Here is a 17,398-nt window from a genome sequence, read left to right as displayed (position 1 = left end):
GCCAGAGACAACAGTAAGCGCAATCATGACGACTGCAAGGACCAAGTATTTGTACGTGGCCCAGCTTTAGTTCAGTGTAACACATATCAAAGCAGCGTCTGCTAACTGAGAACACGGCTCTCGGGGGGAATTTTCTGTGGCCCACTGGTCCTCCTCCAAGGCTCCTGGGGCTGGTGGGGAGCAAGGGCGAGGAGAAATTCCGAGGAGTGTGTCCCAGGGGATGTAGTCCGTACAGTCCCACCCACCTGCCCTGTATAAATCGACGTTCTGTCCCTCTGGTGTGCCGTGCTCAGCATCCTTCCACCTGCCCGTCCAGAATCTCTACAGCACTTCCGCAAACACTCCCAAAGCTTCGGGTCCCTAATTCCAACTGCCTGCCCAGTGCCATTACCTTCCTAGCAAAAGAAACCCCAAACACCTAAAATACACACCCTGTGGGCCTTCCTGTTCCTGTGCAGTTGTCCACCTAAACCTTCCTTCAATGCCTCACCGTAAGGATCTTCCAAATGGTTGAAAATAATGAACAAAAGTTGGAAGAATTTTGCTCTCTGCCCACAGGATGGAAAAGAGAACTCTGTGAGAAAAGAGTTACTTCTGAACCCCTAAGCAATACCAAGCTGTTCTAGCTACCACACTCTTCGTCCCAATCGCGCACCTACAGCCAGTGTGTAACTACAGAACAAAAACCTGACACGCCTTCACCCTAACAATACCTTTTCATCTTTAAAACCCATAATTTAGGGGACAAGTACAAATAAAGTAAAGGGGAGAGCACTGGAGCCTAAATGGCAGCCACTGAGACCACAAACACCAACATGCACGCTACTAACTTGAATCTGCTTCGAACTATTTTAAAAGCCAATAATTTGCTAACTGTCTCATTTCAATTAAGACACACCTCCCAACACCACAGATAACAGCATTCAATTAACTTACTAGGACGACTACAAGGAAAAACCTTTTTGAAAAGAAGTTTCAGGCTACCAACACTGCATCAAAATAAAGGGTAGGCAGGAGAGAGCCAGACAACGTAGGCACAGTCCAAACACTGGGTCTTTTCTCCCTTCGCAAAAGGGAGTCCACAACTTTGCTGGCTGCTGCTGGAACTTGCTGGGACGGGAGGGCTTGAGAACATCTCTCCAAACCTCGGGTGCCATTCTCAACAGAGGGTCCTAAGGTAAGAAGGGCCAGCCCCGAGCAGCCTCACAGAGGAGACGTGCAGGTCTGCAGGGCTGCCAACTGCGAGGCGTCCCGTGCGAAGAAGCCTGGCTGCCACGGACACCTGACGCACACGGCTTGCAGGAGGCTGTTGCCCCCGACCAGCTAATGCCTCGAGGCTGAGGCTGAGGCAGAGGCAGAGGCTCGTCAGGCTCCCCACTAACGGCCACACAAGGGCCTGCCCGCACTCATCCCAGTGCCTGGACTCTCAGGACAGTCATGCCCAGAGGTGACACTTCCTCAACACAACAGCGACAGGGGCCTAGGTTCCCAGGTTTACCGTAGGAACTCCTGTGCAGCCTTCGGGAGCCTTCTAGCACTTTCTCCCCTACTCCCCCACCCCCCAAAAACAAGAACAACAAAACCTACACACGTTAAAGTGTAATATACCAGACAAGAAGTTATGGCCAATCGTAACAAAAAATGTGCACAGGAAACATTAGAAAATACTCAGCCTTCCCAGTATCCTAAGCAAAACAAAACACGAAACCACCCATTTTTGGCCCACCTGATAGCTAAGGATTGATACAATCCACTGTGATGGAGAGGCAGGGAAACTAAGAGAATGTAATTTCATGCTGCCCTTCCAGGGGCCATAGGATGCAGATTTTCCCTTTCTTGAGATAAACTAAAAACACCAAAAACAGGAAAACTTACGCATGAATGTGCTAAATGAGAAAAGGGGGTGGGGAATCCCTAGTGGCACTGACAGGGAGGGCCCGTGGGGGCTGAGGTTGGGGCCAGACAGACTGAAACAGGAGGATCTCTTGGTGACCTTTAGGGCTGACAAAGAGAAGCCTAAAGCCCCTGGCCACCGATCCAGAGAAACAGCACAGATGTGGGCTGCCTACTCAGGGATGGGAGACACAGCCAATGAGAAATCAAAGCCCGGACCCTGTCCCTGCTGCGGTATATGGTCCAAATGCACACCAACCTCCGAAGGCCCACCAGGATCTGCCCAGGTCAAGAAAAACTCTGGGAGTCCCTCAGGAAGCAAAGGTTCCTCTGTAGGAATATTTCCGCAAGCCAGGGTACACAGGTACCCCCACCGAACCCCCAAAGACAGATCTGTAACAAGAAAGTATGAGCCCATGAAGAACTGAGTCAACAGTGTAAGCAAATAGGACATGCAAGGGAAATGAGTACCCAAGACCTGGAAACGGGGCGGAGTAAGTATGTTTAAAACACTGGGAAGAAAGAACCACAATGGAGAAGAAAGACACCACGAAAATGAAAAACCACCTGGAAAATAATGAAACAATTCCTGGACGTGAACTCTCTGGTCACTAAAATGGCACTGGATGGCTACCACCCCTGGTGAGGGGAGGCTGGTGAACACAAACGTCTGAGAAGGGGACTCCAAATGAATGAAGCCCAGCAAAACAAAACATACGAAAAACAGATTAAAAGCCACAGAGGGCAAAATAAGCTAACAGGATTTTCAGGAGAAAGCAAAAACAGCAAGCAGGCAGCATTACTGGAGAAGATGCTGTCCAGAATCGGAACCACGCCTGGATGGAGGGCAGGGCGCCTCTAAGCAGCACTGAAGGTGGGGACACTTCGGGGAGGCCCATACAGGAGACCCCTCCCCAACTGGTGAGCCCTAGCTTCCAAGACCCTGGAAATGCCCGAAACCGAGAATACCGAAGCCTACACATGATACGATTTTTCCTCTAGGTGCGGACCTATGATAAAGTTTAATTTGTACGTTAGGCACAGTAAGAGATTAACGAAAACCCTAACAATAGACTCTAATAAAAGTCACCCTGTCTGGGACTCACCCAGCGAAGTGAGAGCTTGAGGAGATAAAATGCCCACTGAAGGAGTGAGCTGAGTGACACCGCGTGAGGCTACCACTCACCTCCCAACACACGTCGCTGCTTCCGGACCTCAGGTGACCACAGGGAACAGACCACGAATGAGGGGGCGCTGCTGTACACGACAGCCCTCACTCTTGGCTACAGGCAAAGGCGATGGTCAGATATAGGCACGGCATGTGACTCAACTATCACAGGCTTTCTTTTGTGACTGTTTTTGGAGTTAGAACGCTTACAGAAGAGGACAATTACGAACAACTGGTCCGAAAGCTCCACATCCACTGGGGCCCCTTCATCCGTGATGTAAGTGACCCAACAGAGCCCGCAGCCAGCCCTGGGAGTGGCTAATTCCCACTTCCTCTTCCTATCTTCCGCACGACAGCTGTCACCTCATCCACGAATCCCCATGCCGGGTCACGTCACTCACTCTGTATGGGTTCATTCTGCCATCAGCAGCTTCCACACTGCCACAGTGCCCTCGCCCTGGACGGTACCTGGTCCCGAGTCCTCCCCGCTCCTTCAGTGATAACGCGCTAGTAGTAAATGCTCAGGGAGCTCCGCGTTAGGGTGATGCTGCCCCTGCTTTTCTGCAACTGAATTATGGAAACTTACACAGAAGAGAGACAGTAATATATATACACTTCTGTAGCTTCAACAGTTAACCCTTAGGCCCCTCCTCTTCTTTTCTGGAAGCATTATACAGGAGATCCCAGGTTCTAGCAATTTACCAACAAAACTTTATAATGTCTGTCAGACTCAGACTTTAAAACCCAACCATCAAGACATTATCACAGCAGACAAAAACAGTCATTCCTATCCTCTCATACCCAGTTGAAGTCGGAGTTCCCTAGACTCAGACTCGTCCCAACAGTGATTTTCTGTAGCTGGCTTATGGAGCCCAGGGAACCCGGGAAGACCTGCACCGCGTGCCCCGTTCCACCTCTTAGTCTTTTATTTAATGCCAGCAGAGCGCCCAGGGGACGTTCACCTTCTCAACTGTCTACTCCACCTCATTTTCTACTCAGGGAGCCTCACGTAAGTGTCAGGATTTCTGGAAAGACATTTCGTTTTTTTCACTGTTATTCTCCCAGTTCCCACAACAGCATTCACTCAAGTACCTGCTGAATGGATGCTGCCTGTGGTTCTGGAAGTGAGTGTACTCCCCACAGTCCTGCCGGCGGAACGTGGAAAACACGGCCAACCGCAGGCGGGACGGGTGGCTGCAGAAAGGCAGAGGCAGGTGCTCGTGTTACAGAGTGGGGCACAGCCGAGCACACGCCAAGCTTACTGCCACGCATTACCAATGACGGGAAGCAACGGGAGAAGAAAATGTAAAGCCCAAGCTTACGAGGAAGAGGGAAGGGAAGACAAGGCGCCCAGGGACAGCATGTCCAAGACACGCAGAGGAGTCCCGGCACGTGGGCGGGAGCTGGAAGGCAGCTGTGGGGTGGACGTGGAGGTGGGTGAAGTGGGACTTCCACTTCCATCCCCAGGGGCTTCTGTCCTCCTTGCTTGGTCTTTACAGGCTCGTACTACCCAACAGCGTTTTATAAGAAAACAAAAAACTTTAAAAGAACATCCCTGATACTGAAGGACTATCAACTCTGACCCCCAAACTAGTATATGTCAGCTGCTCTAGGGGCCATGTCCTGGGAAAAGGGTGTTCAATCACAGTCACCAGGACACGGCCACACATACACACACATACACACACACACAGAACATCCCCTACAACACCCGCTAACACAGATGTTTGGGGGAGCGCACACTGCATTAATCTGGAGAACACTCACTCCCACTTCCTGGCAAAATTCCATACCCTTGTATCCCAGACCCCTCCATACATCATGCCAGGTTCCCCACACACGCATCAGAGAAACAAATCCTACGTGGGATAACTCTTCCCACCTGTTATCACATCTGAATCTGGAAGAAACAGTAGGCAGGCCTACCCTCTAGAGCAGCCTTATCCGGGGTGCTTTCAGAAACCTAACATCGCACGCACACACGTTCACTTCCAGCAACACAAAAACAAACTTGTTACCTCTGTCCCTTTCCCTGCAGATTATAATCATAACACTTTTCTTCCATAACTAAATTAATCGCTGCACCCAAAACCCAGCTTGCGTTTTAGGTCACTTTTTGATGTCAAAAGCACACACGACCCCCCCAACCCAGGGGCGCATGACCTGTAGTGTGGCCCACTACTGACCGATGCAGTAGCAGCAGCAGCAAGCAGAGTCCCTCTCCCCCAGGACCACTGCCTTGTTGCTTCTCCCCTTCGGTCTCCAATGTAAGATATTCTTTACAGAATGTGCATAAAACATGCACCTGTGTGTACAAAAAGCCGAATTCCACTGTTTTTGCATATCAAAACAATGTGCATAGAAAATAAATGCTAAATAAAGGGGGTACCTGCCATAAGGGGATACATATTCAGGGAGAAAAGCACACTCGCAGCAAGGTTTGGAAATACCCTTTTGCAGACTCTTGGGGGACACTGGTCTTCAAAGAGGGTTATTTGAAACAAGAAAGCACACACAGGTCAAAGGCACACACAGCAAGGCTGCGGTCTGCAGTTACAAGGGCAAACCAATCTAGCAGACGCTCTTGAGCACTTACCTGGAGACAGGCAGCCCAGAAGAGGTCACTGAGAGGCAGACCTCAGGTGTGTTTATTCAAGAACAAAACTCATACAGGAAGTGTAACAAGGAGAAACTCACAATTTAAAGGACGTCCATATTTTTGTTTCACAAGGAAATGCTCCTGCATGACTGCCAGTTAGATCTGGCACACTTTGTTTACAGAAAATGAAGAATGGCACTGTGAATTACAGTGCTTATCTGAAACACACCTTCCAAAAAGAAATCCTGTCCAAAATCAGAAAGTCACAGAAATAACTGAGGATACAATATTAGCATGTCATTGTGACCCCTGAGTTCTCCGCTGCTGTGAAGTAATAGAGTAAAAACAGCATTTCCTGCCTGTCTCAAACGCCCACATCTAAACACAGGGATCAGTTTCCCTAGAATACACTCGGATAATCTGCGAGCACAGCACGGAAAGTTATTCCCAGAAGGTTATTCCTTTAGTCTGACTGTCAGCTAAAGAATACTCAGCACGACAGATCACCAATCGGAGCAAACGTGTTATTTATACTTTAAAAAACAAAAAACAGAAAAACAGGAAATTTTCCAAAGTTACTTGTCTCCATTCAGTACAAAAACCAAGAATTCCACGTGACCCAAATGCAGTTATATATGTGTTTAAAAGGGTCTCTCTCATGCACGTGCACACGGAAACACAGAGTAAGACGTAAAAATTGGTGGAACAGGATGCAGTCGCCCCTGACATAAGTCAACACAGACACATAATGGCTTTCTTTTTTTAAAGATTTTTAAATAATCTCTACACCCAACGTGGGGCTCAAATGCACAACCCCGAGATCAAGAGTTGCCTGCTCCACTGACAGAGCCAGCCAGGCGCCCCTTTTAAATACTTTTTTTTCTTAAGTCAACTACCCCCTCATGCAATGGGTAGTTGTCCTTAGAGCTGCATCTGTCCCCACCAGCTATCTGGCCCCACACCCCCCAGACCAAGGCATCGGTGCGGCACTGCCAGACCTCACAAGGGTGACAGCACACCATGAAACCATCTATTGACAACACCAATACCGCGCACGCCCAAGTCCTTTAGGAAACAACTCCCAAATGTCACCGGAAGAGGACTTTGAGACCCACGGACTATCTTTTCCATGTAACTGTCAAAGGGTAACTGTCAAAACTCCATGGGGAGAAATACCTGAAAAGTAAAAATTCACTTGCACCCTTACTGTGGCAACTCAAAGTCAGCCCAAGATTCCCATTAAAATGAGTCATTCATGGGACACCTGGGTGGCTCAGTCGGTGAAGCGTCTGCCTTCATTCGGTTCAGGTCATGATCTCGGGGTCCTGGGATCAAGCCCCGCATCAGGCTCCACACCCAGCAGGGAGTCTGCCTGTCCCTCTCCCTCTGCTACCCACCCCCACTTGTGCTCTCTCTCACTCTCCCAAATAAATAAAATCTTTAGAAATAAATAAATAGAAAATAAATGAGTCACTCATAGCAGAATTCAAGGCCCAGATTGAACAGAGATGGGCCCAGTCGGGCTCCACTCTGATGGCGGGCCCCAGCACCAGCTCTGTGGCCCCCTTGCCCTCACTGATAACGGCAAAGACCAACTCACCCTTCCCTCTCCCCTCCCCAACTCCAGCATCCTCCTGGAAATGGCTGAGGGCAGCACTCTTGGCCCCAGGATGACCATCAGACTTCAGGACTGGCCAGGAACTGGCTCAGAGACTGGACTCAGCCCTTCCCAGGACCTGACCAGGGACTACTAATGAGTTCACCCCAGCCACTCAGTCAGTAAGATTAAGGCAACATTTCTATCGTATCAGCCTGATACCAGCGCCACGTGCTCATCTGGCTACACACCTGCATGGCTTAGAAGGAGGACTTGCGCCCTAGGCCTTGAGTATTTCAACATCTTCTGGGGTCGTGGTGAGGACTGAACAACAGCAACACTTCATATAGTAACCAGAACAGAAGCAACCAAGAAACTTATTTACTGAGACCTTTAGTGTAATGAAAATACTGTTTTTGTTATCAACTAGAGAAAAATAGCAACAGTGAGGTACTATTTCACACCCAATAACTATTATCCAAAAAAAAAAAAAAAGCGTTGTCAAGGATGTGAAGGATGTGGAGAAACGGGAGCCCTCATGCACTGCTGGGGGAACAACATGGCAGCTCCTCAGGAGTCCCACACAGTCACCCTAGGAGCCAGCAACCGCCCTCCTAGGCACATAGCCAAGAGAACGGAGAGGACTCACACAGATCTCAACCAGGTTCACAACAACACGACTCACAACAGCAAAAGGTGGAAACAAGCCAAATGTCCAGCAACAAGTGAATGAATACGCAAAATGTGGTTTTGAAGTAGAAAAAATGTTGGGTCTGCCCCTCGGCTCCGGACGCAGGAAATTACCAGGCTTCTGGGAGCTCTGTATCAGGAAATAGGATCAAACACCAAGTATTAGAACAAAAGATGCTCCCAGTGCTCTTATCACATAGGAAATTACCAGGGTCCTGGGAGCTCTAAGAGATGTCACCGAATTGCTCCGACACCACCCTCCTGGTGTCAGAAGGGCTGGGAGGGTGGCACTTAGCGCCAAGTCCACAGAAGCACAAGGGTTCTTATACAGTGGACCCCTGGACAACACAGGCTGAACTGCAGGGGTCCACTTTCGCACGGATGTTTTCAATATGCTGTAGTACTGCAAATGTGCGGTCTCCTGTGCTTTTTTAGCAATGCCTTCACAAAAAATATATGCTAATCGGGGCACCTGAGTGGCACAGCGGTTAAGCGTCTGCCTTCGGCTCAGGGCGTGATCCCGGCGTTCTGGGATCGAGCCCCACATCAGGCTCCTCCACTGTGAGCCTGCTTCTTCCTCGCCCACTCCCCCTGCTTGTGTTCCTTCTCTCGCTGGCTGTCTCTATCTCTGTCGAATAAATAAATAAAATCTTAAAAAAAAAAAAAAAAATATATATATATATATATATGCTAATCAACTGTTTATTTCATCAGTAAGACTTCTGGCCAACGATAGGCTACTAGAAGTTATTTAAGTTTTGGGGGCATCAGAGTTATACAGGTTTGGGGCTGCGCAGCAGGGTCAGCACCCCTAAGCCCAAGTTGTTCAAGGGTCATCTGTATGGAGGAATCTGTGAGGTCAAGAACTGCACAGCCGCACTCAAAAACCCAGCAGTCTTTGCACACAGCTAATGCTGACTCATGACATGAACAGCGAGGCAATGTGCTCAGAAGGACAGCTACTGCCCTGGCACAGCCCCAAGCAGGACAGCATGTGCAGAGAACACATGCTGGGTGCACAGAACTGTCAAGCCACACCTTCCTGACAGAGAACACAGCCCTGAGGCCTCAGAACTTCTAATTCCTCAAGAATCAAACAACAGAAATAAGCGCCAACTACTACTATTCCCTTTCAAAATAATACACGCCTCTGAGTAATTTTTCAGAATAATGTTAATTACAGAAAACATAAGGAAAATGATGCATTTTAATATACAAAAGAAAAACAAAGGATACGTCCTTGCCAAAAGCACCCGTAGCGATAAAAATTAACAGCCTGTGTGATACGGCAAACCCCAAGTCCTTATTTTAAATGGGTATTACGACTGAATGAAATGCTCCTTTCAATGACGGAGACTTCATGCCAGCACGCCAAGGAGGACGAAAGCAAGGATCCCTTAGCTGGAAGCAGCAGCGGGGAAGAGCGCGACGCCTCCGCCCAGGGCCATCTCCGCACGCTCAGATGGAGAGCACAAGCCCTCTGTCCGCTTTCCGCCTACAGGACAGGCAGCAGCCCCTCCGCCAGGGCCCCACTTACCGCTGGGCTTGATCTCCCGCACGTAGTTGCTGGGAAACCAGCCAGTCCTGCCGTTGTGCGTGCCCTCCCACCAGCCGCCTTCCTCCACCCGCGTGACATGGATGACGTCTCCTTTCGTAAAGGAGAGCTCGTCTTCATTGGTCTGCTGGAAGTTGAACTTGGCTCTCACTACCAGTTGGTTGTTGCTATTGTCAGTCATGTCCTAAAAAAGGAAAGAAGGCGGAGAAAAATTTCATGGCGTCTACTTCACATAAAATTAGATTATGTCTGACTAGTATGAACAGAGCATAACTGTCCCATTCCAACAGCAGAACAACCGCTAAAGTAGAGAAGCAGGTTTCGGACTCCCCGCAGTGCACCCTGACCACCAGCACCGGGTGCCGGTCCCGGAGCAAACCCTCTTCGTGGTCTGAAAGGCCTAATTCCAGCCACGGTTAGGCCTACGCCAACATTACACACTGCCATACACGCACTTACATCAAAGTGGATAGAGCATCTCTACAATTTATCAAAAGTTAACACGGTGTGCTGTTTCCAGCATTATTACTTTAGAGTCTTAACTAACCACGTAACTGAACTGTATGGCTGCGCCATTAACTCATTCTCCATTACTGGATTTAAGGTTAATTCTACTGTTTTCCTACTACAAAAAAAAGGCTGCGTTAAAGCTCCCTGCACATCTTTGAACACACCTGTAAATAAGCCTTACATGACATTCAGGTCAGAAAACATGTACGACACATTCTAAATTTCCGTACCAATTTCTGAAGTGCCCTCCAGAGAGGTGCTGTCTGCAGGCGGCCACATTCCCGCCAGCAGTACTGAAGAGCCGGCTCCTCGCACGCTCGCCAGCACTAGACATTGCCCAGCATTCTTCTTTGTGCCTAACTGCTGGCAAGAAATGGTATCTCCTTTTCATTTGCTTATTTTCCTCAGATTAAGCAGATGTGCCCATCTCTGAAAGGTGGGAAGAGGGAGGCAGATTGGCTAGAGTTTCTTTTTATTTCCATCTATCCCAGACTGGGTGCTCAAGGCTTGCCACTGGAAACTATCAACAGGAGTAAACTAAACACATCCCCAAGAAAAGCCTGATCTCCTGGTGAAATGAGCCAAAGAGGGGCACCAGGCAGGCCCACTCACCCACAGGGAGGGGTGCGCTCCTCAGCCTGCACCTGGGAGTCCACAGAGACAGGGAAGGGCGTCCCCTACCTACCCCACCAAGCACCAGAGCTCCCCCTGCACTGGTGACATCAGAGAAGATCAGGTAGGGAGTCCCTGCCTTCACTCCCACCAGCTGGCAGCCAATGGCCCCATGTGCCCACACCGGTGTCCCCTGTCCTCCAGCAGGGTCATCGGGGCCCAGCAGGAACCCCAGCAATCCCAGGGGGGTGAGGCTGACCAGACATCCCTGCAAGAACTCTGGAAACTAAGGTGCTATTGGCAGCACAGCCTACCAACACAGGCCAGGACCATCACGTCAAGCCCAGTCAGGGTCACGGCCTGCAAACACGCAAGACTCCGAAGTAGGCTGCAGCACCTCCTCGCATTCCTCCCAAGTGTCGAGAACACAACACAAAGCACTGCTCACTCAGAGAACCAGGACGACCCCACCTGAACCAGCGAAGATGCCGACAGCAGCACTGACATGGAGGAGCTGCTGGGATCACAAAGGACTTTCATCAAAAGGCTTCAAAAACCATTACAAGTTCTCTCAAAATAGAGAAATAAAATAGGAAATCTCAAAAAAGAAGAACTTACAAAATTTACTCAAAACAATGGTGAAAACACGGGGGAGCCGCAGGGACAGTGTGGAAAATGACAGGCCTGAGACGTGCTGGAAGGTGGTTTGAGAAACACGGCTGAACGTGTCCCCAACCTGGCAGAAGACACAAACCTACAGAGCCACGAAGCTGCGTGAACCCCAAAGAAAAGCAGCCCAAAGAAGCCCCAACCAAGTCACGTCGGAATTAAACTATGGCAACGGAAGCAAAGCTTAGAATTAGGATGAAAAGATATGTGGGGCTATGCAAGCTCTCAAACACGTCACGGCCCACGCGCCCTCTTCTCAAGAAGTTACTGAGAGATGTGCTCCTCCAGAACAGGGGAATCAGCCAGGGAAGAGCCCAAGACTCCACGTCTTCTCTACAGAGGAGGGAGGGACAGGCATGGGTCAGAAGGAGGGGAGGGGAGGGTAACGCAGGAAGACCCCTCAGACGGCAGCTGGCAGGAGCCTGGCGACAACCAGGAGACTCTCAAGCGGCCACAAGACTGCAGGGAGCTTCCAGGGAAGAAGTGAAAAGTCCTAAACAGGTCTGAACGTACAGGAAATTCTTAGAAACAGGCAGAAGACCAGGCCACAGTCGGAAAGGGTGCATGGGAAGCTCACAGGCAACAATGATTAGTTCTGGATAACAAAACGTGCTCAGGCAAGGACGAACAGTCACAGCACACATCCTGGCCATGCTGTGGGTCTGGGACATGGTGACGTTACACAGACCAGACCCAACAGAAGCCATGGGGGAAACTCAGCCAGGAGGAAGGTACGGGCCTGGGGCACAGTGCCAGACCCCCCAACACCCCCACACAGGCTTAAGAAATCAAGCTTCACACGGGCCTTCACTGAGACAATGGGAAAGATGGGAAGCGGCTGGCTGCCTGGCTCCTCCTGCACCAAGTCCTGAAGGACCCGATTCTAAACGAGGTGCATGTGTCACCAAAGAGAGAGAAAGAGAAAGCACAAACAGTGGGACGGGTCTTCAAGAGGGGCAAACAGCTCCTCAAATGTTTAATACTTGTGTATTTTACAATATAAGTTATAAAAATGTACTCATCTAAGTACACCCACTAAATGTTTTATCTAGCAAATTAAACACTTCATACCTACTGCATATTTAATGCTTAGAACATTCAGTAAGGAAATCTCTTCAGCATTTGGCAACACTGAAACACAGCTCTGGCTCACCAGTCACCTCAAACGTGATGCTTGCTGGCGCACCTGAACGGTGAGGGGCAGCTGAAGCCCCCCACGAGAAAGGGTACGTATGTCCCTGCTCTGGGGAGGGAAGCCAGATCGGGCTGCCACGCTGGGTCAGCTCAATTCTGCAAAACACGGTCATCCTGCTTATGTCATCCACCATGATCTTCCTTTCCGTGACCCACCCTGGGCAAGTTCGCTTGGTGTAAATCCCACACAGAGCCAATCCTGGTGATCAATTTCCCCAACGGAATACAACACGTAACCAAGGACATGCACAGAGCAGGCCCCACGGATGTCAAACTGCCCCCCAGGAATGACCCTGCAGCCAGCCCATCCACCTCAGCTCAGCAACCAGTGCTGAAGCCCTCTCCAGGCACCACACCGACTGGAAGATGACAAATGACGTCAACTACACTCTCCCCACAAGCTGCAAATTCTCTGCAGTCAGGCACACGGTAGGCAAACACCACTGACGTGTCTTCCACTTCAGGGACAGCCACTCCACAACGGAAGGACAGGGGGTCCAAGGTCAGGCAGCTGGTTCAGCCCCTACTGGAGGCGTTAATGTAAGACGTTGTTCTAAGGAGTGCTAAGAGAGCCAGATGCCAAAGGCGGGATGGAATGCAAGGGGGAGCACCACAGGACGCCGCAAGGACTCCACGCCGCCCTCAGCCTCCTCTCCAGACGCGAACGAGGCGTGCTCAGGTCACTGCCGCTGAGGCCAGGAAACCAGAAGGAGGTATTTAACCACTACCTTACTTTAGATTTCTCTCCTTCCGCTTTTTAAAAGTGCTCCTGCAACTAAAGCTCGTCAGGCATCTGGGTTCAAGCAGACCCCCTACGACAGCACACAACATAGCGGGTGAGCAAAAGCAGCCACTCACACAACGGGTATATGACATGGGATTCCATTTATGTCAAATACAAAACAAGTAAAGCTCATCTTTACAGTCCAAAATCAGAATAGCAGATGCATTTGGGAAAGGCAGACGTAACAAAGGTGACACTGGTCAGGTTCTGCCTCTCGATCTTACACGGGAACATGTGACTTGTAGAAATTCATCAAGCTGTTATCTAGATGTAGGTTTCAGGTCAGCCAGTGAGGGAAGGAAACTGTGAGGTACACGTACAGCACCTCCTCTGGGAGCAGGAACCTGTCCCCACCACGGATGTTCTTAACAGCCACCTCCTAACGCTTACGCCTGCCAATAGCATGCACGTCCAGATCTTCACCAAGCAACTGACTTTATCCCACGTTCTGAAGTTATCCTAACAACCCAAAACCAGGATATCCCAGAGCACTGCCTTCACACGAACGCCATCCTCTTTTCCCTGGAAGTACCCAGAATTTCACTGAAAGAAGAAAAGCCTGTCAAGGAAAGACCCAATTTCTACTCCAATGGCTAGTATTTCCCAGTCTCGTGATCTCACGTAAATAGTACTTCTCTTAGCTTGTTTCCTCAGAACGTATTCCATCAAACAGAAGATGCCGGCAACTAGACGATGCCCCCTTTGTATTCCAAATGTCAGAACATACCATCAGACGTAACACACCTGCTTCTTTGAGACGTGTAAAAAGGTTTTAAAGAGTTCTGAGAATTGATGACATTAGTACGTTGAACCAGCCCAGTATTCCCATGCTTGCTGGACAGAGGAACTAGAAAGATTTCAACGGTGAGGAACACACGGATAGACGGTCTTACACGCCTTAGAAACTGTTCTGGGAGCTCAGTGACCAGGGCTGGCCCCAGTCTCAGGAGGTACGGGGCACCACAGGGACAGGAAGTGCTTTGAGGGCTCATGTAAGGACTCTCACAAGTGAAGGGGAGCAACCATGTCCCCTCCTCATCTGACTATTCTCTCCACACATGGAAAGGAAACTCAGGAGCCCACAGTCATACTTAACCAGGAGTCAAGGGAAAACTCAGGGCACAAAAGGACAGGAGGAATCCCCAAAGCAGTCAGTACAGTTTATTCACCAATAAAAAAGGATGGAGTCAGCCTCAGACAGGAGGAAAAACAAGACCCAAGTCACAGCCTGAGGCCCCTACTCTCCAGTGCAGTTATGGAGTCCCTCAGTCTGGGGGAGGGGTCCAGCATGCAGCACAGGGGCACAGAAAAGAGCTCAGCACAGGGTGTCGGTGGGGAGCAGGGAGAAGTCGCCCCAAGAAAAGAATAATGAGGAAGCAACAGGGAAGTGCCAAGGTAAGGAAGTTAAAAGCTCCAGGTTAGTGCAAACGAAATGCTAGAACTGCTCAAACGTGCCTACACCACAAACCAGAAACCTGTCTAGGAACAGACGGATTCAGAGACCCCAAAGCAGGCTTATGCTGACAGTGAGCTCCGAGGTGGTGGTCACGCGAGACCTGCTCAACCAGAGGCGCGACCACGGAGTCAGTACATGTGCCCAAGGGCTCTGAAAGACTACCCTGGAAACACTGATCCTTGCCTGGGGAATGAGTGCCATACACAATCGAGAGGTCACAAAATTAATGTTCAGGAAACCACGAATTGTGTTTAGCTTATTAAGGAAAATTTCAAACAAAGTAGAAGATGATGGGTAGCTGGAGATCACCCATCACCTAGTTGTCGCCCTCCCCCTCCCTCGTGCTCACTTTGCCCATCCCCCACCCCTCTCTGGCAACCATCAGTTTGTTCTCTATGGGTTTGTTTTTGCTTTTTATTTTGTTTATCGGATACCACATGTAAGTGGACTAATGTGGTACCTTCTCTGACTTATTTCACTCAGCAGTATACCCTCTAGGTCCATCCATGTTATTACAAACAGCAAGATTTTATTCTTCATGGCTGAGTGATACTCCATTGTGAATATATACCACATCTTTACTCATCTGTCTTCGGATACTCGGGTTGCTTCTATACCTGGGCTACTGCAAATAATGCTGCAATAAATATAGAGGTGCACGTATCTTTTTAAATTAGTGTTTGTTTTCTTTGGGCAAATACTCAGTAGTGGAGTTACTGATCATATGGTATTTCTATTTTCAACCTGAAGAACCATGATATTGTTTCCCACAGTGGCTGCACCAATTTACGTTCCCAGCAACAGTGCCCAAGGGCTCCCCTTCCTCCACATCCTCGCCAACACCTGTTAATGGTCTTCCTGATCCTAGCTATTCCGACTGAGGTGAGGGGTTCTTTCACACCTTGGTTCTGAGGTGCAATTCTGTGATGGTTAGTGATGTTGAGCACCTTTTCATGGGTCTTTGGGCCACCTGTAGGTCTTTGGGAAAATGCCTATTTGGGTCCTCTGCCCGTTTTTAATTGGATTTTTTGATGCTCATTTGTGTAAATTCTTAATATATTTTAGATACTGACCCCTTATGGGATAGGTCACTTCCAAGTAACTTCTCCCATTCAGCAAGCTGTCTTTTTCATTTGTTGATGGCTCCTTTGCTATAATAAAGCTTTTTATCTTGGTGTACTCCTAAAAGTTTGTTTCCCTTGCCTGAGGAGACACACAAGAAAAAGGTTTCTATGGCCTTTTTCAAAGAAATCACTGCCTTTGTTTTCTTCTAGGAGTTTTATGACTTTAGGTCTCACATTTAGATCTTTAATCCATTTTGAGTTAATTTTTGTGTGTGGTATAAGAAAGTGGTCCAGTTCTCCCAACACCATTGTTTGAAGAGACCGTCTTTCCCCACTGAATAGTCTCGCCTCCTCTGCCGTAGGTTTATATACTTATTTATAACGGACGCACAGCGGCAGGCTCATTTCTGGGCTCTCAGCTCTGTTCCACTGATCTGTGTCTGCTCTTGTGCCAGCACTCTACTGACTATCCCAGCTCTCAAGTGCACTCTGAAATCGGGGTTAGGGTACGCCCAGCGTCGTTCTTCCTCAAGACTGCCTTGGCTACTTCAAGTCTCCTGCGGCCCCACAAACTGTAGCAGTACTTGTTCTAGTTCCGGGGCCGGTACTACTGTGACTCCCGCAGGCGCTGCATCGAATCCGCAGACTGCTTTGGGGGCGTGGGCACGGAAACAGCATGGACTCCTCTAATCCACAGGAAGTTTTCCATCTGTTTGTGTCATCCTCAAGCTCTTTCACTGTTTTTTAGTGTTCAGAGTACAGTCTTTCACCTCCTTGATTACATTTATTCCTTTTTTATTCTTTTTGGCACAATTATAAATCCAATTAAGAAAACAATTTCTCTTTGTAGTGCCCATCATCCAGCTTTAAATATTTTGCCATCCTTATTATAATTTTTAACCCAAGAAAGTTACCTCAAAGTACTAAGGACACCTGCAGAAAAATCCAAAGGCAAAGGTCATCCTCACGCAGCATGGTAAGAAAAGCCTTGCCCCTGCCCCTCTCATCAGCAGCTGATGGGGTCTCTTCCAATCACAGACACCAAACAGAAGGGATGGTAGAGGGCTTTTTATTTCTGGAGTAACTTAAAATTTCTCCAGCTCATCAAAAATTAATCCTACACTTACTGTGATCTCAGTAACATTCACTATTCAACATTACATTAAACTGCATTTTGCTTAAAATTATGCATGTGCAATCTAATCTTCATGTACGCAACAAGTAGTTAAAAACAGACACAGGTAGTGGCCCCTGAGTGGTTCAGTCAGTGAAGCATCCGACTTGATTTCAGCTCAGGTCATGATTTCAGGGTCATGGGATTGACCCCTGCACAGCGAGGAGTCTGCCTGGGATTCTCTCTCTGTCCCCCCACCACCTCATACACACTCATGCTCTAAAATTAATTAAAAGTTAGCACAGGTAAATGGGTGAGGCAACAGGTATTTCTTTACCCAGAGTTTGCTGAGTTTGTTTTCTTACATTTCCCACCAGGAATTTTATAAAAGCTAAATTTAAAATGTTTTTCAAGTAGTTTGTATATTTTTTCCTCAATTTAGAATCAAAATACTCCCAATAGTGCTCTGAAAAATTCACCTAGTGTTAAAGCC

The 17,398-nt window shown here is 48.7% G+C and overlaps 1 protein-coding gene across 5 annotated transcripts in view; it reads right to left on the bottom strand.

Moving 5' to 3' along the window:
* The window catches only part of ARHGEF7 (Rho guanine nucleotide exchange factor 7), a 126,322-nt gene that overhangs the window by 52,037 nt on the left and 56,887 nt on the right, over nucleotides 1-17,398 (bottom strand). For 4 of the 5 annotated variants that reach the window (XM_040624693.1, XM_040624675.1, XM_040624689.1 and 1 more), the window contains one exon: nucleotides 9,485-9,686. In XM_040624693.1, coding sequence (XP_040480627.1) covers nucleotides 9,485-9,686 — 202 coding nt within the window. Of the gene's footprint in view, nucleotides 1-9,484; nucleotides 9,687-10,242; nucleotides 10,334-17,398 lie in introns of those variants that run through there. The other variant, XM_008684970.2, reaches the window with a different exon arrangement.

The sequence above is a fragment of the Ursus maritimus genome, unplaced genomic scaffold (genome assembly GCF_017311325.1).
Source record: "Ursus maritimus isolate PB19 unplaced genomic scaffold, ASM1731132v1 scaffold_10, whole genome shotgun sequence".
Classification (NCBI taxonomy): Eukaryota; Metazoa; Chordata; class Mammalia; order Carnivora; family Ursidae; genus Ursus; species Ursus maritimus.
Note: the sequence above shows the minus strand (reverse complement) of the source record. Positions and strands in the feature narration are given on the sequence as shown.